The sequence below is a fragment of the Lissotriton helveticus genome, chromosome 1_1 (genome assembly GCF_964261635.1).
Source record: "Lissotriton helveticus chromosome 1_1, aLisHel1.1, whole genome shotgun sequence".
Classification (NCBI taxonomy): Eukaryota; Metazoa; Chordata; class Amphibia; order Caudata; family Salamandridae; genus Lissotriton; species Lissotriton helveticus.
Window position 1 is genome coordinate 1,391,287,528 of NC_136057.1, and position 24,449 is coordinate 1,391,311,976.

Below are 24,449 nucleotides of genomic sequence, written 5' to 3' on the forward strand. Positions count from 1 at the left end.
AGATTTCTAGCTATTTTGATAATGTTGCGGTGGGGTGGTTGTCCAACGGTCAGCTGGAATATTTAACACAGCCTTTTAAGGTGGAAGATGTCAAAGAAGCTATAATGGCATTGCCATCCAGGAAAGCTTCTGGGTTAAATGGGATGCCAAGCGAGTTTTATAAAACATGTGTTGAGGCTCTGAGCCTTCTGGAAGTATTTGCAGAAGCATACGAAACTGGTGTTCTGCCCCCCTCTCGGAGGGAAGCTCTTATTGTAACACTGTTAAAGCCGGACAAGGAAGCGAATATGTGTGAGTCGTATAGGCCACTGTCCCTTATAAATATTAACACCAAAATATTGGCAAAAATTGTTGCGAATAGGATTTCGCCCCTGGTCCCAATTTGATACTTCCAGACCAATCTGGATTGGTGCCCAAGCGATCAACCATGAATAACTTACATACCATTTTGGCATCAATTGGATCCCGAGCTCCCGGCTGTTGTGGTGCTTCTAGATACGGCAAAAGCTTTTGACTCACTTCAATGGGGTACATGTTTATGGTCTTGCAGAGAATGGGGATAACGCCGTTTCTCCTGAAGTGAGTGCACTGGCCCAGTCGCCAGGGCTCGGGTTATTGGATGGGTATCGTGTCCAATCACAATATGCAGGGGCACCAGGCAGGGCTGCCCCTTCTCCCCAATGCTTTTTTGTTGGCACTAGAGCCCTTGGTGTGCAAGATCCAACAGCTACATGCTAATGATGCTCTGGGATTTCGGCAGCGTCCGTTTGCCATTTCACTGTATGCAGACGATAAGATGCTATACGTCTGGGAGCCGGCCACACATATGTCACGCATACTATGTGAATATGTCCTATTTGAGAGACACTCCGGGTTGGGCATAAATTGGGCAAAATCCACTGTCTTCCCACTATTTGATTGCACACAAGAAACTGTCTTGGAGTGCCCACTTGCCTAGTCTACGGAGCAGGTAAAATATCTTGGGGTCTGGGCGCACAGAGACCCTGATACAGTGCTCAGTATGAATTATGGGCATGTGATAGCTAAAATTACCAAACAAGTTGCCCGATGGACGCGTCTCCCGTTGTCCCTGGCAGATAGGATTGCGGTGGCGAAGATGACTATTCTTCCCAAGCTCCTTTTGTAAACATTCTGATAATGGCACTTTTAAAAACATTGCAGTCCTGTTTGTTGGCCCTGGTGTGGGCTGGTAAGCAGCCAAGATGTGGCTGGAGCACTCTGATATTGCCATTTGAACGGGGGGGGGGGGGGGGGTTTGAGGCACCCAATCTGCGGCTGTACTATCTGTGTGCACAGGTGCAATTCACACATTACTGACATTTCCCTCAATGTTATCTGCCACACTTAGCTGTGGAGGAGGACACACCTTTCCAATCCCTTTTACCGCTATGGTTCTACACAATGGAGATGGAGGACCCAGGAGAGAGAGGAACACTGTCAGGGTGTGGAGAGCTTTGGGTGCTCATGCAGGGGGATAGTATTTGTATGCGCATGCCATGCCAATTGCTGCACACCCGGGTATCTCAGCTGCGCAGGAACGTGGGGCAATGAGTGCCTTGCAAAATGCAGGAGTTATTAGGCTTTTGCTGGGCAAGCATATAAGTCAATGCATGGGTTTATATATACTAGATCGCGCATGGCTGTGAGAACACTTTATGCTGAGTTCCCTCAAGAGCCACAGATGCTGAAAGCATTACAAGTAGTGCTGACGGTAGGGGAGAGCAACTAGACCATACTGCGGCTCCCGGCGGGAAAACAGTCAATTGTGCATGATTGGGGTGGGAAGGAATATATGGTCATGTGTATAATCGTGCACAATTGAATGTATTTATTTGTTCTTTCTTAATGTTTCTGTAATTAGTTTATTTTTGTGAGCTGGTGTATTGATGTATTTCATGTGTTGGTAAAAACAAGAGAACAATTAAAATAATTTATAAATTGTTCCTGTTGGAATCAGAGGTGGTATGTACTTTAATGTTACTAAGTCCAAGATGAAGGGACTGTGTACCAAAGAATTGGATTAAAGTTGTATGTGTCCTATTGATATTTGTACTGTACTTATTCCTCCGCATCACTCTCTGTGTATAGTTAGATATTCATTTGTCCAGATGCTGGAGGAGGATTAGGGCAAACCCCGTTGTTATATATGTTTTGGAATGCTAATCAACAGGCCATCCTGTGGGAGGGGGTGTTATCACCCACTTCCTGAGCAGGCTTTGTTTCTGACCTCCTGAAAGCAAAGGCTCTCACCCTTGAGGGTCAGACACTCTCCTCTGGTGGCAGGCTGGCAGAAATCAGTCAGCCAACACACCAGGGGCTGATATGTTTTCAGGGGGCACCTCTAAGTTGCTCTCGGTGTGCATGTATTAGTACATCTGAAACTGGCATCAGAGTGGGTTTATTAATACAAGGTTTTTTATATCAAACATCCCTATTTTCGGTAAAGCCATCATGTAGCTTGGGAACTCATTTTCACCAGTGCCCAGCACATGCTTTTAAAATGGTTTCCCTGATCACTTGCAATATCTAGTAATAGAACTAGACATCATAGGGGCACATCTGCTCATGCAGATATGTCCTCACATAAAATATAATGCACCCGGCCTTAGGGTCAAAGGCCTGCTGTAGGGGTGATTTACACCATGTCACACAGTCTGCAATGGCAGTCTGTGTGGAATTTGGATAATAATAATAATAATCCACATTTGTATAGTGCACAATCACCCGTTAGGGTCTCTAGGCGCTGGGGGCCGTCGGGAAGATTAAGCAAGCTATTGCCCAGAGTCGCATGGTGCTGGGCTAACCTGCCGCCGGAGCCGGGGATCGAACCCTGATCCCCAGATTCCAGCGTCAGTCGCCCTGGCCGCGGCGCCACACGGTCCCTTAGGGTGGTACAAGATATGCTGCAGCCTTTTGGGACCCTCTGTAGTACTCCTGCCCTAGGTACCTGGAGTACCATTTACTAGGGTCTTACAGGGGTGGTAAAGTCCTTAGCCAATTGTAGCACAATTAGGATTACCTTGTTTTAGGGAAGGCGCATTAGCACAGAGGTCTGCTTAGCAAGCCTCAGTGCAGTGCCAGAGTCGAAAATCAGCATCTAGTAACTGAAAAGGGGGCACAAAGTGTGAGGGGTAACTGCAGCAAAAGCCCCGTTCTGTGCACACATCAAGCATTGAGAGTGATAGTAGTGATTATGATTTCTGGCCAAGAGGCAGAGGGAGAGGGTTGTACCAGTGACATCCACAGATGTGCAATGGGGCCCCAGCCCGGGTTACCGGTGGCCCCCGATGTACCCCCCCGCCCCCTCATGCAACCCTTCCAGTACCATCAAAATCCCCTTCCTTTTTTAGGGAGAGGAAGGGGCAGATGAAGAGGCAGATGAAGAGGGAAACAGAGGACAGAAAGTCCAATGGGAAGACCTCAACCAGAGGGTGACCGGGAATATGCCCCGGGCGTTCGTGCTCGGAACTAACAAGGACTGACCCTGATCATGAATCTTACAGATATTGTCCTTACTGTACATCAAGAGATGTTCCTCAACAAGGGGCTGGGTTTTGTCCCTACCAATGTGGATGACACTTTCCAACTCAGATGTGAACTTGCAGAGTTGTTCAGAAAGGTCCACCTCAGGTAATTGTCGTGCCCACCTCCCCCTCCCTCTTTTACCCTTACTATTCTTGTTTATAATCTTTGCTCTTCCTATTTGATTCGCTACCTACTGAGCAAGCCTCCAGCTGCACGTACCACTGGCCAAGGGTTGTAGGTGGCTTATGCTGTATTGTTGTTACACTATATAAAATAAATAAACATGATTTAAACCAAGAAAGGTCCACCTCAGGATCTTATTTGATAAGGAAAACTCAGGGCCCACATAATTGGGTGATAAAGGTTTTCGACCCAAATCCAAATTTATACCCATGCCCTCACAACTTCCACTAGAAATGGCAGCATTTAAGCAGGCGGTAACACATGATGTTGAAAAGATGAACACAACTACTAACCAACCTTCCAAGAACCTCACAAAGTTGGAAACACAAGTCATACAGGAACTTAAACAGAACCACAACATTGTTATAAAACCTGCAAATATGGGGGCAGCCATTGTGATAAAAACTGAGGTAGCCTGTGAACAAGAGGGCTTACACCTGTTATCTGACCAATGTAATTACAGAATACATACGAGAGACCCCACTCTAGAATTACAAAAAGAAATTAGGACTGAAGTTGAGGAGGCCATAAACAACGATTGAATCTCATGGAATGAAGGGGCGTTTCTCTGAAAAGAGAAACCAGTAATCCTGTATTTCTATACTTTACCAAAAGTGCATAAACTCACCAGACCCCCACCGGGGCAACCTATAAACATCAGGTATTGGGTCTGTTTTAGAACCCTTATCACAATTTTGTGATAACCTCCTCAGACCGTTGGTTCAGAAAATGCCTTATTATCTGAAAGGCTTTTTTAGAGACAACTTTTGTTCCTCAGACAGTGCTTCTTATAGGACTTGACATTGAGTCCTTATATACTTACTTCCCTCAGAATGAGAATCTGCGGGTCATTAAAGATATTCTATACCAACAACAATAGAACTTACAAACCCCTAGGCCTTTTATCCTCAATCTGGCACAGATGGCTCTTACTAAAAATTACTTTGACTTTAACAACTACCTCCACTCCCACAGGACTTCCATGCTGTGAGTCTGGCGGGTCTGTACGTCTCAGAGTTTGAGAGGGAGTTGATTCATCTTCCCAATAACCCTTCGAGCCAATGGATTAGATTATGGCGTCACGTCATTGATTATGTCCTCTTTATTTGGCATTGTGACCTATATTCAGCACAGGTCTTCCTGAACTGGCTGTACAGTAGAAATTCACTTTTACATTTTACCTAAACCATCACTAATATGTCATTCCCCTTCCTGGACCTGGAGACCAAGGCCAGTGCAGGGAATTTAGTGATTCAGGTATACCATAAACATACCAATAGAAACAATCTTTTGTCATTCAGAAGCTTCTATCCAAGATCCTTAAGAGAGAATCTGCCCTTTGGGCAGGTTCTGCGCGTCCGCAGACACTGCTCAGATGTTGTGATTTTAAACTAGAGGCAGACAGACTCCATAACAAACTGCATGAGAGACACTATCTTAATCAGGTTATAGCTCGAGCATGCAAGAGGGCAAGGAATTACAACAGAGATGCCCTCTTTGAGACTAATAAAAAACCCCATACAGACAGAACTATCTGTGTAACTAAATTCAGCACAGCCCCCAACCACATAAAGACCATTGTTACAAAAAATTGGCACGTCTTGAATTCAAATGGTTTGGGCCTACCACCGCCCATGTTTTAATTTAAGAAAAGCGCAAGTATCAGGAGCATGTTGATCCATATTAGACCACTGGATCACGGACCCAGGCTAAAGACAAGAGTGTAGGATCTCCCCCCCCCCCCTCCCCACCCCCCTTAGTTGGACATAATGCCTGTGGCTCATGTAAAGTGTGCCCCCTGACTAAAAAACAGTGGATGTAGGTTTCAAATACCCATGGATTTGAACAAAACATACTTACTGCAATTCTGAAAACTTTATATATCTCATTTGCTTACTCTGCAACCTACTTTATGTGGGTTATCACAACAAGGAAAGTCAGAATAAGGATCATAGAACATAGAAGCAATGTCAAATGCAAGAAATGTTTACAAAATTAACCACACGTTACATAGAAAAGAGTCACACGGTGGGACAATGCTTGATAAGCCCAACATCCCCAGAAATGTGAAAGATGTGAAAAACCTCTTGTTGAAATAAGAATAGAGATAAATATATCGAATACTCAGTCATGATAGGGGATTGAACAATGACATCCCCTGGCACCATCTGTATTGCCTCCAATAAACACACTTATAAGGGACTGGTTTCCTCTCCCTTTTTATCTAATTGTTTATACATTTATGGTTAACTCTCCAGGAGGGTTGAACACCCTGACTCGTACAAATTCCAGAGGGGACCAGGGAGCCTATTTATCAACAGCGTATTCCCTTAATGGGAGTGAGCTCATTAGATTTACACCAGTGAGTTCAATAACACCTCTACACCTCAGGAAATGTGCCCCCTACCTACCTAGTTAACCGGATCGCAATGATTGGACGATAACTGTGTTGATAGTTGCACAGAGTACACATCGTAAAACTATCATAAACACTCCAAAACACCATTCCTACTGAATGTTTTATGTTTAGAGAGCTCTGTATTTACATAGGAGGCTAATAGATGGGTGTGTAATCACTGGTAATGTGTGTTCAAAGTTGAATCTGGGTCACTCATTAGCCCTTTTGACCTAACCCAATATGGCAGAGAATTTCAGCACAATGAAATTGCCGAAGATTAGGTCTAACATGTAGGACGAATCACGTGGTGCACTTGATTGCTACCACCAGTGTCCAATTGGAGGACTATTGAAGGGCAGTTCAACTAGCTGACTACGAACCAACCAAGGGCAGCAAGCGGCATGGTTGAGCGCCATTGGTCCCTTATAGACGTAAGTGGGGGTGGGGGGCTGGGATATGTCCTGTGATGCTGGGGGGCTGAGATTGTTACAAAGGGCTGTTATATTGCACAATTATTTGGATTGCTGCCCGAGAGGCAGGGGCAGTTTTACTTAATGCACAAAGGGCTGCTGGATCGGCCTGGGCACACTAACATTGTTAGCCACCCGCAGGTGCATGTGCACATAGAAATATCTGTGATGCTGAAATCTTTTTCAGAACAGCAATATCACGTTGTTAATTTATGCATGCTTCGCAGCGTTTATAACCACCAGAGAGAATTAGGCGCACACATCTACCATTGTTTCAGTTCAGCTTGATTACCGCACAAACTTGAGGTCATTACATACTACACAAGTGCTGCATGTCATGTTTGGTAATGCAGCTACATTTGGTCTCTACTTACCGAAAGAGACAGACCACTAAATATAATAATAACTACATGCTCCTTTAATACACCACCATGTAGTTGATGAGCAGTCCTTTGCTTTTTGACAACAACTTGAATAGCATGACCCAGATGTTATGTTATAGTGTAGTGTGTCACTACAGGGAGATTTTACCGCCCCAACAAGGTTTCAGAGATAATTTAGATGAACCAGGGTAAGATTAATGAGTCTTTCTAGTGACTGTGATTTTAACCTCACCCTTTCTTGGTGCACATATGGTGATGGGGTGCTTGACATTATGAATATGGGGGGACTTTTAATTGGGAGTGTATTTGGAACTTCCCTGGATAAGGGCACTGGACCAAGAGTGATATGCTTTGGATGCTGGGATTATATATATATCCTTACCATCATGAGGAAGTAAACACATGTTATTTGTCATTACAGGATGTCCAAGAGTGTGTATAGATGAAGTGACAAGTAAGGTCACAGCCTGAGATTCTACCACCACTCACTTAGCATTGTTTCAGGAACGAGGTGTGGTGGGCTTGAGTCTTGGGAACTTAATCCTGAAAAAGACCAGTAAACCCCTAGGGGCGAAAACTAGACCGAAACATGTTGGCAGCAGATGAGATGATGGGGCCTTAATTTACCCAAATCATCACAGGAGATTTGTTTAAATCCTCCGTAGGGGGCCCCAGTATTAAACAGGAATTAGGGATATCCATGAGGCGGTTTTAACTGTATTATTAGCACAGTGGATCCCTTTAAAAGTTTTTGCGTCTTCCCAGACTACCCCCAAAAAAACTTTGCTCCACGCCGAACGTTGGTGTGCGCAGGGGTGTTGTAGCACACCCAATCATAAAGCATGCCACTATTAGTGAGTGAGGGCAATTTTAAAAACTTTTTTGGGTTTCCCAGAGAGGGTGGAATCTCATTAGGATGACCTCCTCTTCCCCTTTTTGTGTGTGCTAGCAACAGCATATTGTACAGTGAAGTCCAAAACGTCTTCCTCAAGAAACTAAGCCCCAGAATGTATACGTTGTTTCTTTCTAGAAAAAAATGCTGTTTTTGTCACCCCCTCCTAACTGGACTTTAGGCCACTGCGTGAGAACCTGTACTTGCATGAGGGAATAAGGAAACCTGTGCATGTACTGTATATGTGACAAGGCTCAGCTGCAATTTTTCACATGATGTTGTTCATATAATACATTAGAATTATCTGGGTGTCACTTTTGGCGATAACCTAAGTTGGGATCCCCAAGTTAAGATTCTCGCACTGAAGCATATCCAGTTAGCGGGAGCATTAATCAAGGAACACAGGCCATCACAAACTAGTGGTCACAATTTACTCGACTAAAATTATTCCCGCTATTCTGTATGGTGCTGAAATTTGGGGTTTTTGTAACCTGACCCAACTGCCACAGCCCAAAATCAATTCATGAGATCAGTGTGGGCTTGCCCCAATCTTCCCCCGGTATCCCATTGCTGTTTGACCTAGGCTGCCACATTATTGAGGACATCGCCCGTTATAGGCCACTGGCCTTCTGGAGGAGTCTCTGTATTACTCCAGAGGTCCACCTCTTTGCCAGGGCGTTGTCCGAAGTTAGAGGATTAGATCATATGCATAGAATCCCGTGGCTGATTGGTATAAAGTCATTGTTAATTGATATGGGGATGAGGGAACTATGGGAGAGCCCCGAATCGGCGGAATCTCCCTCCAAAGACTCCTATCGAGCAGCCTATTGGGAGTTAGTTAAAAATAAGGAAGTTCTCCTCTGCTATTAGCCCAACCCTGTGCAGAGACTTTCTAGAGCTAAAAGACGAACCTTGCCTGGAAAGTTATTGGGACCTCATATCAAAGCCATTAGACCGCAAGCTTTATCACCAATTCAGAGTTGGGACACTGCCGGTCAGGAAGTTCACATGTAAGTGGCAACCAGGACTTGATGATAAGTGCCGATTTTGCCCGGATCACATTGAAGACATTGATCACCTTTTATTTGTCTGTCCGGTGTATAATAAACCCTGTAGCTTGTGGCTAAAACCCGTATGTCGGTCCTTAGGAACTGGCTCTGCGATGGTTGCTAAGAGGCTGTTGAAATCTGGCTCCAATGAGATCGCTATAATAGGAGTAGCAAAGTTCCTGAGCTGGGCATGGGTTCTACAGATGAAAAATGGGGAGACCTAACAGCTTAGATATTTCCCCCTGGGTTATCGAATGAATTATGTGGAATTATGTATTTTTAGGTGTTTTTACGATGTGTATAAAGTCTTGTGCGTGGGATATATTTAATCAAGGATCTGTTTTTTTTAATATGTATATCTAGGTATTTATTTTTATTTTTTTAACCCAACTGAGAAATATGTAAGCTTGCTTCATGTCGTGTTAAGGTATATATTTGGCAGTAGTTCATTTTATTCCTTGCTTGACTGTCTGTCTTTTAAGATGTATAATCGCAATAAAGACTTTTTTTAATTGAATTGAATATAGGCATTGGTAAATATCAATAAGGTTCCCTTCTGTTCATATTTAGCGTATGCTAACATGTCAAAGTTATTATGAACCAACAAAATTTTTACAATATGAATTTCTTAGTGCTTAACAGTTTCTGTTACCCCATCAGGAAACAGGGTTCACAGGTCACAAATCATAAATGGTAATAATTTACAACAGTGGTATCAAGGCATTTTGGGTTTTTTCCAGTGAAGTAGAATTTTTGGCTTACCTGCAACTTATGCCTGCATTGCTAGTGTTGGGGCCAGGTCAAAGAGCAGTGCTTCCTTTGCTCTCACAGTGAATGTTGTGCGTGAGTAGGTTGTAGTTTGTGGCTATAGTCATGAAGAATGACTCTTTGTTTTCTATTTGCAGAGAAGGATTGGACAGTGGATGACAAAGCACGGGAGGAGGTACTGATGGCTGAGCTTGTGACCATCATTGAACAGCGTAATGCCATTGTCACCTGCTTGGATGAAGACCGGCAAAGGTGAGGTCTAAATGATTGAAAGTTTTTTTCAACACATACGACTGAAGAGCATGAGATGTAGGGCTACTGCGATGAACCATATGGGACCAACCTGTAAGCTTTGCAGTTTGAGCACTAAAGGGTTTCATAGGGCACAGCAAGATACTTCCCTAAACACTTCCACTCCTCCATTCCATCTCACCACACTGCTCAATGGCAACTGGATGTCGCTACCTCTGTGGCACTCTTGTAGGGCATTCTCTGTCTCTAAAGTATTATTTCATCTTGCAGGGAAGAAGAAGAAGATAAATTGTTAGCTGCAATGATCAAGAAGAAAGGTATGGAATGAATTGTGGTGTTTTTTCTTGGCACTGTTCGTCTTTTCATGTATTTCCTCCAACCAACCCCTGCACATCATTCTGCCAAGTATCACTATGATGGTCAATCGGCCATTGGGTTTGTAGTATTATCTTATTTAATGGGTTTTATAGCAAACAGATTCCTGGAGGGTTTCCAAGGCTCCTACTTGATGTAATCCTACTGTCTTTTTCTGTCGGTCCTTGTGTGTGAGATATGTCTCAGAAGACTTCAGGGCCTTCTACACTGGAGTAGCTCTACGCGGGACACAAGATGTTTAGGGTCACCTGGTTGCTATAGTTTGGGTATCTGGTGGACGATTGGTAACCGTTTATTATTGATGGTGCTCTCAGGTCCCATGGGGACCTTAGTCAGTCCTGGCAGCTGAGATAGACCCCCCTTCTTTGTAAATCTTGTTAATGTATTGCCTTGACCACAGGAGTCTTTGGGGCTTTGTTGTGTGTTAGCCCACATCCCTTTAATTTTCCCTCACATTGTCATTTAAGCTAGAGTTACACTTGCCTGATGCAGGCGTGTGTGTTTTGTCTCTTTAAGGCTGGTGTGACGATGTAGTACCAAAAATAGAAGATTTAGTTCCAAGACTCCTTCCTCGCTAGGGTTCCAAGCTGCTTTCCAACCCTGGGAGATAACAGGGGGACTGCACTGGAACAATAGGTAGCCTCACTAGTGTGGAGGTATGCACTGTTCGAGGCACATGTGGCTATAGATACACATTCTTAGCATAGGTCTGCCATCAAGTGTTGGGCTTGGATGTGTGCAAGTTGTTTTTCTTCAAAGAAATTCCTTTGAGTCACGACGTAGTATGACTCCTCCTTTTGCTGGTAATGCGCATGGTCATAAACTCCATTGCTAGATAGTTTTCTTCTGCCATCTGGTTTGGATGTGTGGTCCAGTTCGACACCGTCATGCTGCAGCTTTCTCGGTCTATACCTACTTCTCGTCGATATTATTTTCGATCACAGTTCTCTTTTACTTCCTTCGGATCGATTCAGTGACTTAACCTTCATCGGGGCGATTTCGCATCGACTGCGGCCCCTCGTCGCCCTTCGCCCTTCTGGGCACTCATTTCACACATATGCATTCCACCTGCATCATGTGCACTCGTGCCTTTTTGATTTTGTCCTCTGTGTCACACAAAGGTTCCTTGCACCGACCTTCATTAGGTGTGTAATCTCTGCCTCTCCTCAGAGCACAACGAGGCCAGTTGCAAGGCCTGCCGCTCCTTTAAGTCCAAGAAGACGTCTCGAGAGGTCTTGAGTGAGCGTGGATGAGACACCACACCTGTTCAGACCCAAGGATCTCCAAGAAAATCTGCAGGCACAAGTATCGGCTGCAGGTGAGGGAACTTCTCCCATTATAATAGCCGGGGCTCCGACACCGAGCTGCAAGGGCTGCCTCCAGCTCAACCAGCTGTGAGTAAATTGTCTCCACCACCTCTGCTCGACCCCAGCAAACCACCACAAAGGGTCAACATACTGTCCCAGAGAGACCTAAAACCACTCCCTTCAGTTCATGGTTGTCAAGACTGCCTGTTTCGGATACGCCTAGCCCCAGCTCAATGCCCCACAAATCTTCGGAGCCAACCTCTCCTGCCTCAGAGCCGAGTCGACCTTCGGAACCAAAACGTTCAGCATCGAAACACCACCTGATTTTGGCACAGAAACCAGTTGCTTAGAGGCCTAAAAGTTCAGCACTGAACATGTTGGCGTCGGAGCCAAATGCTTTTCCACTCCTAAAGCAACGTATAGGTTGGGGCCCCCCCTTACTGGTGTCCAACCCTCCTAGAGACAACTTTCTTTCAAAGAGGCTTTGGATGATCCCATTCCACCCAAATACAGGAAGAAGTTGGACAAGGCCACTAGCCCTGTGCTCATCATCCCACCACGTACACCTGGTCCACACTATACACCCTCGGCACCGGCTTCACCGACTGCCCCTGCACCATATTCGCCGGAAGGGTCATTGAATTCTTACATAGCGGGTGGAGATGACGGGGACATTTGGGATACCACACCACAAGATGACCCCTGGGATACATATGACATTGATCCATCAGCGAACACAGACCCCGATCCTTTCCCCCTGACAATACTACCACCTTCCATGATTTAATGTGTAGAACTGCCACCTTCCATAAAGTGCACTTCTCTTCCAGGGGATACTCATCAATAGTCATAAGCAGTGAATTATCCCCGCCCATGTGCGGGACCCCGGAGCTTATAACAATAGATATATATATATATATATATATATATATATATATATATATAGATAGATATATATATATATATTAAATAACTATGCAGTCCTATAAATACCAACTAAAACAGGGGCAAACAGCCAGAAAATAACTTCGCCATACTTGTATAGTAACACACTAGATAAGAAAACTTGTAATAGAGGCCATACACCCACATGTCTTCATACAAGAATTTCTTTATTTTCCAAGGCCACTTTCTGGACGTGTTTTTCCTCTCTCCATGACCGCCTGAAGCCGAATTCTCTCCCTATCACAGAGTTCTTGAAGAGAGCTTCTGACAATGATAACAAGAGTCCACCTTATGAGAGTAAGGAAGACAGGCTATACACACAGTGTGTGGATCTGATCTAGCCATCTTTTTTCCACAAGATGGACAATTTCTGAAGAGAGCTGGCATTTTGACAGAAAAAGATGACAAGTCAGAAAATGAAGAAAAACCTTCCACCAGCACAGGAGAAATGCTAAACAGCAAGAAAATTAAAAATGTTTGACTAAAAAGCCAAAAAACTGTCGAGCTCAAGCTCCAGGATCCTCACAGAAGGAGCCGGAAAAAAGAACTGACCTAACTGTCACCTGTGGTGCATGCTGGGAGCATAGGGCTCTCTGAGGTTCTTAAAGGCAAAGTACCTAGATTCTTGGAAGTCTTAAAGGCGAGGTGCCAGTTTGCTTTTCTGTCCCAGGACAGTAATTCCTTTGCAGTCTATGGGCCAAACTGCCTTCAAAAACTTGTGTTTTGTTCCTTGTTCTGAAAAATAAAGAAATTCCTTTATGAAGCCATGTGGGTGTATGGTCTCTATTACAAGTTTTCTTATCTAGTGTGTTACTATACAAGTATGGCGTAGTTATTTTCTGGCTGTTTGCCCCTGTTATAGTTGGTATTTATAGGACTGCATAGTTATTTATTATATATATATATATATATATATATATATATATATATATATATATATATATATATATGTATATATATATTGTTATAAGCTCCGGGGTCCTGCACATGGACGGGGATAATTCACTGCTTATGACTTTGATGAGTATACCCCTGGAAAAGAACTAGGATTACAGGTACGTAACTTATCCTTACATAAAAAGCCCCTAGAGGAAGATTTCTTATTTTAAACACTCTCTTCAACACAAGTATAATCACAATACAGCCCATGCTCAATGGCATGCTCCGCCACACCACTGACATTTTCAGTGACCCTGTAAGATCTGGGTTCATAACGCCAAGGGTCGAGAAAAATATAAAGCGTCACCTAGGGACCCATATATATCAACGGTCAACTTACACCAGACTCTTTGGTTGTGGCAACAGCGCGTAAAAGGGCCAATTCACAAACATATGGTGAGACACCTCCTCCAGATAAGGAGAGAAAAAAAGGTTAATGCAGCAGGAATGAGAGTGGCCACCCAATCGACCAATCATTGGCGGATTGCATATTCTATTGCCTCCTCTCTAGATATGATAGCCCTATGTGAGATGAGGGAGGAGATACTCCAATCACTTCCAGATGAACATAAAAAAGGATATACATCAAATTGCTTCAGAGGGTAAAATAATATCTAATACTGCAATTTGCTGTGAACGCTGCTGATACTGCAGCTAGAGGGATACATTCTAACGTACTATTACGCAAGCATGCTTGGCTTCGGAGCTCAGGGTTTAAATCCTAAGTCCAACAAAAGCTCTTGGCCCTCCCATTTGATGAGCAATATCTTTTTGGCTTGCAAGTAGATATCCTCCTTCAGAAAATCAAAAAAGATAATGAAACAGCTAAGGCCATGGGAGCGCTGCAGACACTGTCTCATCAGGACTCCTGTCGCCGCTCTTCTTACTGTGAAGGTTTCAAGACCACCTCCCCTGAAGCCTCCACTTCCAATCAGCGGACTCAGACCCAAACCACAACTCCTAGGGATTACTACCAATGCTCATACAAGGATAACAACTCCAAAGGTAGAGGTAACGGCGGATTTACAAAACCATCCACAACAACCATGAAGGCCTGACTCCCCAGTCATTCCCCTCGATCACACATCACCTGTTGGGGGTCGACTACAAGGTTTTCTTCCTGCCTGGCGGAATATCACCTCTGACCAGTGGGTGTTGGATATTATCAAACGTGGTAATTTTCTTGAGTTCACTTCCACACCTCCCAACATTCCACTCCGCAAACACACTTTCCGCACAACACCAGCAGTTGTTCAGAGAAGTGCAACCACTCCCAAAAAAAAACAAGAGCTATAGAATCTGTTCCACTCCACCACCATGGCACAGGGGTCTATTCACTATATTTCCTTATTCCCAAAAAGGACAGGTCCCTCAGAGACCAATCTTGAACTTTAAACCACTAAACAAATACATTTTCTCAGAGCACTTTAACATGGTCACTCTTCAAGATATCATTCCACTGTTACAACAAGGCGACTTCATGGCCACATTTTGCCTTAAGCACGCCTACTTTCATATTCCTATTTACCCGGCACATCGCCAATATCTTCTGTTTCTAACAAAAGGTCAGCATTTTCAGTTGAAAGTGCTCCCATTCGGGGTCACTACCATGCCCTGGTTTTTACCAAATGTCTCATGGTAGTAACTGCTCACCTGCACAGGCAAAGCATAAATGTATTTCTATATCTGGTCGACTGGCTCATCAACAGTGCTTTCAACACACACAGGCCACCATAAACCTACTTCACCAACTAGGCTTTACAATCAACACCTTAAAGTACAACCTCCAACCCCTTCAAATGGAACCTTACCAATGGGCGATTCTCAATTCACAAGTACTTATAGCTTACCCAAACACTGCCAGAATACAAGCATTCCAGGTACTCATTTCACAATTTCAACCAGGTCAACAGGTAACAGTAAGAACAGTCCTGCATCTCTTCTGCATGATGGCTTTATGTATAGCCATAGTACCCATGCCATACTGAACATGCGTCCGTTGCAGGAGTGCTTATCGCACCAATGTACTCAAGCGAAGGGTAAATTAGAAGATCTAGTGTTTGTCGGCTGTCAGGCTTGCCGCACTCTGCAATGGTGCAACACCAACAACCTGTCAAAAGGACAGTCTTTCCTAGACCTAGTTCCGCAGAGGACAGTAACTATTCCCAACATCTAACTGTCCAAGGCCACTGGACACCCAGTCAGAGAGCTATCCATATAAATCACCTGGAGTAACTAGCTGTTCACTTGGCAATGAAAGCCTTCCTTCCTCACCATTAAATGGCAAGGTACTCCTCATCAAGATGGATAACGTGACACCCGTGTATTATCTCCAAAAGCAAGGGGGCACCAAGTCACTAGAGCTTTCCCATTTAGCCCAGACCATTTGGAATTGGGGTGTCCCATACAACATTCACCTGTTAGCGGAGTATCTCCCGAGAGTGGACAACGACTTTGCAGATCTGCTCAGCAGGAGGCTCCAACAAGCCACAAGTGGGAACTCTACCCACAAAGTAAGTACTCGTCCAATACTTCCAGCGTTGGGGACAACCACAAATAGACCTCTCCATAGTAGAAAATGCCAAAGCTTTGTCTCCATGTTCTCACACTTACAATCCAAGGGCAACGCACTATGGATGAGTTGGTCCGGGATATTTTCTTATGCTTTTCCACCTCTCCCACTGATTTCATTTCTGGTTTGCAAGCTACGTCAGCCATCTCTTACACTCATCCTGGTACCTCCCAGTTGGGCACGGCGACCATGGTTCAGCACACTTCTTGAGCTGTCAGTAGTTCCCCACAAAGCACTGCCAAACAGGCAGGACTTTCTTATAATACAGAACCGTGGAGAAATCAGACACCCAGACCCTAGATAACTCAACCTTGCAATCTGGCTCCTGAAGTCTTAAAATGTGGCTACCTCAATCTCATACAACAATGTATGGCTATTCTTTTTTTTTTTTAGGTTTTTATTGAAGAAAAGCAAGAGAATATAAATAAATCGGGTGTCACGCTCCTAAAACGATACATCAATAGGTGAGCAAGTACACAATGCGTAGAAAGCAATTTACCGACGGTTGCAATTGTGGCAACGATACATACTTAAAGGGGAGAAACAAACAGCAATCCGACAAGACAGTAGTCCACAAAGTTAGCCCACCCATGATACAGGAATTAAAGACCAAATTAGACACCCGACAATTAAGAAAATCGATACAGGATAATCGACCCATCTCTTGTGAAAGAAGAAAGGAAGAAGAAAAAAAGGCCATAGAACTAAACTAATATAAAATAATAAACCCCTCCCCGTTCCCCCCACCCTACACCTCTGCAATGGCTACGGCCCATCCCCACTAGCAGCGTGCCTGTCGCCCCAGAACTTGTACCTAAAAGAAGGAAAGAAGAAAGTGGAGGAGGGAATATCAAACATGCCCCCGGTCCCCCTTCCCCCCCCGCCAGCAGCAACCCACCCCATAAATCTCCAGGATAAGAAAACGCAACAAGTAAAATCCAACAGGGGGGAAGCGTGTAAAAAACCCACCCCCCTCCCGTGCAATCATGAGGTACAATCCCGCGTCAAATGAAGTCATTTTCCAAACCCATACGAGAAAAGTCAACCCTGGCCGCTACGATTCTTCATGCGAGCCCTGTCCATTCGAACCGCCATCACAACAGGAGTATCAAGAAATAGAAAAGTTTCAAAGTCAACACGGAAGGATTGGTACCAGGATAGACGTTTACAAAGTCCAAAAGTCAAACAAATTTCACTGCCCACCAGCAATAAGTCAGCAGAGCGTTTTTGATCCATCTGAGAGAAAAAGGGCGAGATAGTAATCCGACAGTCATTGGAGAACTCACACTGAAGTATAGGAATAGTCACATCCGTCTCGGGCAATATCGACATAGGGCAAAACACACAGCCGATAGTTTCGGGCTCGCTCGCTGCCATCTGGGGGTCGCAAAAAAATTCAAAGTCCGACTTCCGCACAGGGTCCTCGGTAGCAATCGGAGCTTGCTCCGCGGGTAAAGCATCTTGGTTCACAACCGACAAAGGGTCGGAGTCCGGTCTCCGACAGATGTTATCAGCAGTTACAACCATCCTCTGGACGATGGCGGTGACTCGTATGTGGAGCTCCCCAATGGCGGCCATTATAGTATGCAGCGACGGTACACATTCAGCCCGCTCCATCGCCCCTCACTGAGCGACTGGGCAGGTCTCTGAACCCCGGAGGTCGACTACTCCGGGGCACCAGGAAAAGGCAATGCAGATGACAACTGTGGGCACCTCCAAAAGCACGATCTCAACACCGTCGCCGCCAGCGAGGAACCAAGCCCATCGACCCGGGAGCTCAGCGGGGCATCCGGGCAGCGGATCCCCGACCAGAGCAGTCGATACGTCAAGCCGCCGCAGGTGCGGGATAAAGCTGCCACCAGATCACCATCCAAAACGGACAAGAAAGACACCACTTCGGGAGACCGGAAGCCACCCACGTCCCGCAGCCGATGTTGTTCAACTCCAACCCGGCTGAGTTAGAACTCGAGGCCCCGGCTTCAACTCCGGGTTAGGCCGAGAATGGCGCACGGCTTATCTTCACCATTTGAGCAGCTAGAAATTCCGGGATCGCACCTTTAGGGTCAGGCGCACTTCAGCTGCACGGGAGTCCGGTGGGAAATCAGGATGGTAGTCAGGATTTATGAGCAACCGGCGGAGGTCGGCGGAGCCGGGAGCTTATGCGGCCATCTAGGTTGCTAGCGTAGCTCCTCCCCTCTGTATGGCTATTCCTAAAGAATCACGCAGGCCTACTACTTGAGCCTGTTACGCTGCCAAATGGAAATGATTTGTTCACTATTGTCATTCAAAACACATTGTTCCCTTAGCAGCTAAATTACAGGACAATGTTTGCTACTTATTTCACTTACATACATGTGGTTTAGCATTTATAGCTATACGTCTACACCTAGCATTGGTCGCTGCATATCTGCAAAATAGACAGCACACTGCCCTATTCAAAATTCCGGTTGTCAAAGCCTTTCTGGAAGGAGTTACGAGTCATTCCTCCTAGAGTGCCACCAACTCCCACGTGGAACTCAATATTGTATTAACAAATTATTGGGCACACCATTTGAATTCCTACACTCCTGCCCCCTCCAGTTTCTATCCTGGAAAGTAGCATTCCTAGTTGTTATTACTTCACTCAGATGTGTCAGTGAGCTTCAGGCATTACTTTTAGAAGTTCCCTTCTTCCAAATACATAGTGATAGGGTTGTAATTTGCACCAACCCTAAATTTCTTCCTACGGTGGTCTCTTAATTTCATCTTCATCAATCTATTCAACTACCTGTCTTTTCCCAAGGCTGTCCATATGTTAAATGTAAAAAGATCTCCCATTTATTACACTAACAAGACTAAATAATTTTGAAAAACACCACAACTATTTGTCGCTTTTTCAAAACCTCACAAAGGCAGGGTCATTTCTAAATGAGGCATTGCACAATGGATTGTTAAATGCATCCAAACATGCTATGCTAAAGCTAAAATAACTTTACCCATTCCTCCTAGAGCTCACTCCACTCGTAAGAAAGGAGCTTCTATGGCCTTCTAGGGAAACATGCCCAGAGCTTACTTGTAAAGCAGCTATATGCTCTACCCCCACATACATTTAGAAAACATTACTGTGTAGATGCACTGCCCTGTCAATAAGTCAATGTGGGCCAAACAGTCCTACGGACATTATTTCAAACAACTGTAATTCCCACGGCTAACCATTGTTTATAGAGGAAAACTGTTTAACAATCTATTCTAAGCATGTGTATCTACAGCCACACATGCCTCAAACAGAAAATGTTACTGACCCTGTAAGCATCTGTTTGGGGCATGTTTTGCTGTAGATTCACTTATGCCCACTCTCCTCCCTGGACACCTGCGTTTGTTAGTTATTTTCACAATTTTTTCACAAACTCCTTTCGCATGGTCATCGCTTTGTACTATGCTTTACTTGACATTCTATCCTCACCCATCATGAGGGAAAACAGGGAGGAATGACACCACCTCATGTCTCAAGGACTTTATTTCGAAGAAAAACAACTTGCACACAAATGAGCCCAACACTAGATGGCGGACTTATGCTAAGCATTTGATCCTACAGCACTACATGCCACAAACAGGTGCTTACTGGGTAAGTAACATTTTCCTTACATGCCTATGTGACTTAATGTAAATGTAAATGTTTTTGTACTTGTATAGCGCACAGCTACCCGCAGTGGGTTTCCCGGCGCTTGTACGAATACCGCAAGGGAACCCTTCCTGGCTTTCCCTGTGAAGTGTCCACTCCTGGGCACCCCCATGGTGCAGACCAGGCATCCCTCGCGTTGTGGGGGCCGTTCTGGAGACTAAGCAAGCTATTGCCCAGAGTTGCAGCGCGGGACCCATGATCAGAATAGGCACTGAGGCGAGAATATCCGGTGAGGGGAATTAATGAGCCCGAGACCCGCCGAGACGGGAATCGAACCCTGGTCCCTGGCCAGAGCTCTGCATCGAGGTCTGCCTGCTCTAACCATTGAGCCACGCTTCTCCACTTATTCTTCAGCCTCAGGCTACAAGGACACTGTGGCTTTGTGAACGACCCAGTCCCGAGCAAAGGTTCTAATACTGGTCAGGGGTGGAGATTTTCAAAATTAACTATGTGATTCAAAGTCCCCAGTAAATACTAAGCTTGATGGTTCACTGCAATCTGTCAGAAGAAACCCAAAACTATCTCCATGGGTACAGTTGGCACTGTTTGGTCATTTCTTGCTTTCTTTATATTGGGGGTTGAAGTTAAACATTCTTGTACTGAAAGAAAATCGAGCTAACAAACATTCTTTTTTTGCTGTAGTTTGTGTGTGTGCCAGAGATGTGCAGTCCCCTATTTTAGACGATCTAGTTAAAAAAAACGATTTTATTGCTACATATATCTGATTTCTGGTGTTGAATATGAAATGACTAATTCGAAGTGGCTCACCCTTTTCTTTTTGTATCCAACCACTTCCCCGCTCCTTCCTCTCACTTCAGATTTCCACAAGGATTCAGAGTCAACAATGACAAAGAAGAAGGGAAAATTTAAACCACTGAAGGCTCTGAAGATGCTCAGCTCGAAGCCAGACCCAAAACCTAAGTCTCCGAAAGACAAAAGCTAGGGACTTGTTGAGAAGATAAGAAAGGAGAGCACTCTGAGAATAGGCTCTGGCAGCCGGTGCAGGCCAATAGAGCTGTGGAGCCTCCTAGGCATCACTTCTGAGTGTCACCATCATATCGCCAATGTAACTGACTCCTGAATGAGACTAACCTATCCTTACTTTAAGACCGCTTGCAGGGCATGAGGACAAGGAGGGGGAAGGTGTCTGGAGCTGGACACAATCTACAAGGGGAACATTGGCCTGAAAAGACAAATACCTCCTAATGGGGGGGGAAATAGCTTCACTTTTCTGAGCAGTCAAAAAGTGACGTGCAATGGAAATCCTGACATTTTTCGAGGTGGTAAAGCAAATTAATTGCTGTAGATGCCGTAACAAGTGCAAGGGCTTTTTGAGGCAATCATCCTCTGCAGCTAGAGCCCCTTTGTTTTATGCTCTCTGTTGACCTCTTGAATGGGCTCTGTCTGGTGAAGGACACGGGTGAATTGAGTTGTGCTAACTACTAACTCTCCTGCCAGGAAGCAGGCACCCACTCTGTGCTTTAGCTTCTGTTGAATGAGGCGTCAGTGGATAGTTTCCCCAGGATTTGGAGTGCAGGGCTACCATCTGCTACTACTTTTCCTAACACATAGGAATCACTCCATCATTCTGATATGAGACCTTTATGTAAAAAACAAGCGGCCTGCCTGGATACAGCTCTGCTGTCTGAAACCAGATCATGCGTATTTATGAATCTTGAGGGATAAACCTGCCGCCTACATTACTGACTTATACCAATTGGATACCTTGATGTAGAAGCTTTTCAGGGCTGTCAAATTTAGACTGTCAACCAGACATCTGGATATCAGATATTGGGCTTAAATTCTTCAATGTGGGCAATCTGGCAGAACAATACAGAACCAATTATCACTCTGCTATCTCTGGTGAGATACAAATTGGGTCTTTAGAGTGCGCAATTTGTGAAGAATCGGTAATGGGGAAGGTTTAGGGCGGTTTGTGCTGGCCACACTCCCTGGGCATGGGCATCTGACTCACAAGCACTTAGGAGGGATGATATTTGCAGTCTCATTACTCAACACTATCCTTTACCTGTCTCTGCTCAAAGACACAGACCATTATAGGCTCCAGGTGAAATGTGCCGCAGAACAAGGGATAACCCTTTCAAAAGGAACAGAAGCAAGGACCATGGGGCAGGAAGTTTCTGAGTAGCTCACACAGTTCTCCTCAAAGGAGATCAGCTTATACTGTACCCTGCTGTGGGAGACATGTAGGACCAGATATGATTTTCTTTTTGGTATGGAATGTTTTAGGACCAAAGGGCAGACAATACATAAGGATAGTCCCAACTCCTTTCAAATGGGTATATACTGTTGGAAAGTGGGTGGTGGTGTTGCTCTAGAAACAGGCACTTGGCTGTCCCACTCAGACGTGATACTCTTGGATCCTGGGGAGGAAGGTTTTGCAGGACTAGAGAAATCATAATGGAAGAGACAACTTTTATATTGTTTTTAGGGGAAGGTGTGCAATAACCGGCCACAACTACACTCAAATAGACTGACTGTTGGAGTGTCCTGTGTCAGAATATGCAAAAGCACAGAATTAGGCCCAACTCCGCAAAGAGTCAGACTGTTTGTGTTTCATAATCAGATAAAACTCTACTCAAACAGCTAAACTGTTGGAAGGTTCTCCAGCACAGGACTAAACAATGGCATTGAAGAGCCCAAATGTTATTTGGTTTTGATCCGGAAGGTGCCACCATGGCATAAGCAGGTCTCTTCAAAAAGAGTAAACTGTGATAGGATTAGAAGGCATGAAATGCTGCAAGGTAGGAAAACTCCCCATACACCAATGTAATACTGTAAAACTCTAGTGCAGACCATGCCGCAGGTCTAAATCCACATCCGATCAAAGACACAGACTGTTATTGAATTTCAGGCGGTAAGTGGTACCTGTGCAAAAACAGACCTACTCAAATAGATGGTTATAGGTGCCCAGCCATGAGATGCCTCACAGATGGAAAGGACCCCCAGGGGAGAAAGCGCCACAGGCCTAGACACAACTCCATCAAAGAGATCATGTGCCACTGGAGGACCAACAGTCCTGCTCAGAGTGACAGACTGCTAGTAAGTGCCTGATGGGTTCCAGGGCAGACAAGGCCTTAAGACTAAATGTCACTCTGTTCAAAGAGCTAGGCTGGCGTTTCCTTATTGCATCACCAGACAAAGCCACTCAGCTAATCCACTTAGAGATGGTCTGCTATAGAATACAAAGATACAAATTGATGACTGCTAGTGGGTCCTGGAACAGAAGGTGTCACAGGTGAGCCTTACCCATTCTTCAAGAGCCAGACTGTTCAAGGGTCTTTGCTAGAAGGTGCCATGGGACAAGATGCAACTCTGCTCAAAAGACTGGTTGCTATGGAGAAGAAGGAGTCACAGCCTTCCTTATATTTCACCAGAGCTATACTAATTGGCTGATCCCTAGCTTTGAAGACTAAATGTAGGATATGTCAGATGAGGGGTTGAACTGGGGGTGAAGACGGTTCAGCTCTTTGCATTTTTCCGTTATACTTGAGACAACAAAAAACAAGCATCAAGAGCTGAGGTAATTGTTTGCCTTTGTTTGAGGTGGTGGGTTTGTGGAGTTTGCTTAGTGTTATTTATGTTAAGCTTTTTACGTTTTTATGGTAGAAGCCAAAGTTGGTCCATTGGAGGATGATCATAGCTGTTGCTGGTATGGACACGTGGTCTGTCTCATTGAAAAGTGTTGGTGCCTCGATATTCAGCATTTCAATGCAGACTTGCTAGACATCTCTCCTGCCACCTTTTATGATCCAGCTACTGTTGTTGCAGGGAAAAGCATCTTCCTCAAAGGCGGCAGTGGAGGGTTATATCAAGGCCCATGTGTCTTTGGCATGCCTGCATGGCAATGACCCCTCCCTGGGCTGTTTGTTTTTAAGGGTTTGTGTATTTCAAGTTGTTTCTTGCCTGACAGTTGCCTTTTTTTTAAATATATATTGAAACACATTTGCCCCGATAGTTCCATTTCACATTTGTGCCCTGTTGTCCTTCGATGCATAGTGCGCTACCTGAGCATTCCTGTTTTAGTTTTCCAAACATCTTTCACTTTTCTGTTACATGTACAGACAATGGCCTTTTATTCCCTGCTGCCTTTTTGGTTTGAATTCAGACCTGCACTGTTTTTATTTGGAGGGCTTAGATGGGGTTCCATGTGCCTATTTTTTGATCAAATTCTTAGTTGCAACAACAGACCACATGCCAAGCTTTGTTAGCTGACAGCCTCTACCAGACACAGAGCATTTGGGTACATCAAAGTAGTCCTTGGTAAGCCCACATAGGACTTGGGCACTGAGAGAAGGGGTAATGACCCTTAGACATAAACTCAGCTGTATCCCTCTGTTGTAGAAGCTGAAGTTTTGCTGGCTGTGGTCGCTGCCATTGTACCTTGTTTGTAAGACATTGCACTGGATAAAATTACCTGAGACCCAACCTGGGATCTATGTGAATAAAAGCTAAATTTTAAACCTGTGTCTCTGTCTGTTAACAGTATCTTTAGAGCAGCTGGTTGGTGAGTGAGTTAGATGGTATTACAGAATATACTGGCTCAAAATCCCAAGAGCCCTTAAATCCAATCCAGGGTGCTGAAGCCACGCCCAGGAGTGCCGAAACAGCCATCTGGTCATGTCTTGAAACAGAGAACACAGAGGAAATCACAAAGATCTATGTTAGAAAATCAAGCTACCATAATC

At 44.7% G+C, this 24,449-nt stretch overlaps 1 protein-coding gene across 3 annotated transcripts in view; it reads left to right on the forward strand.

Annotated features, from left to right (window-relative positions):
- The window catches only part of MICALL1 (MICAL like 1), a 363,438-nt gene extending 339,214 nt beyond the window's left edge, over positions 1–24,224 (forward strand). For all 3 annotated transcript variants that reach the window (XM_078684158.1, XM_078684159.1, XM_078684160.1), the window contains 3 exons: positions 9,827–9,941; positions 10,212–10,258; positions 20,559–24,224. In XM_078684158.1, coding sequence (XP_078540284.1) covers positions 9,827–9,941; positions 10,212–10,258; positions 20,559–20,683 — 287 coding nt within the window. In that variant the 3' untranslated portion in view covers positions 20,684–24,224. The remainder of the gene's footprint in view (positions 1–9,826; positions 9,942–10,211; positions 10,259–20,558) is intronic.
- Positions 24,225–24,449: the final 225 nt, after the last annotated feature.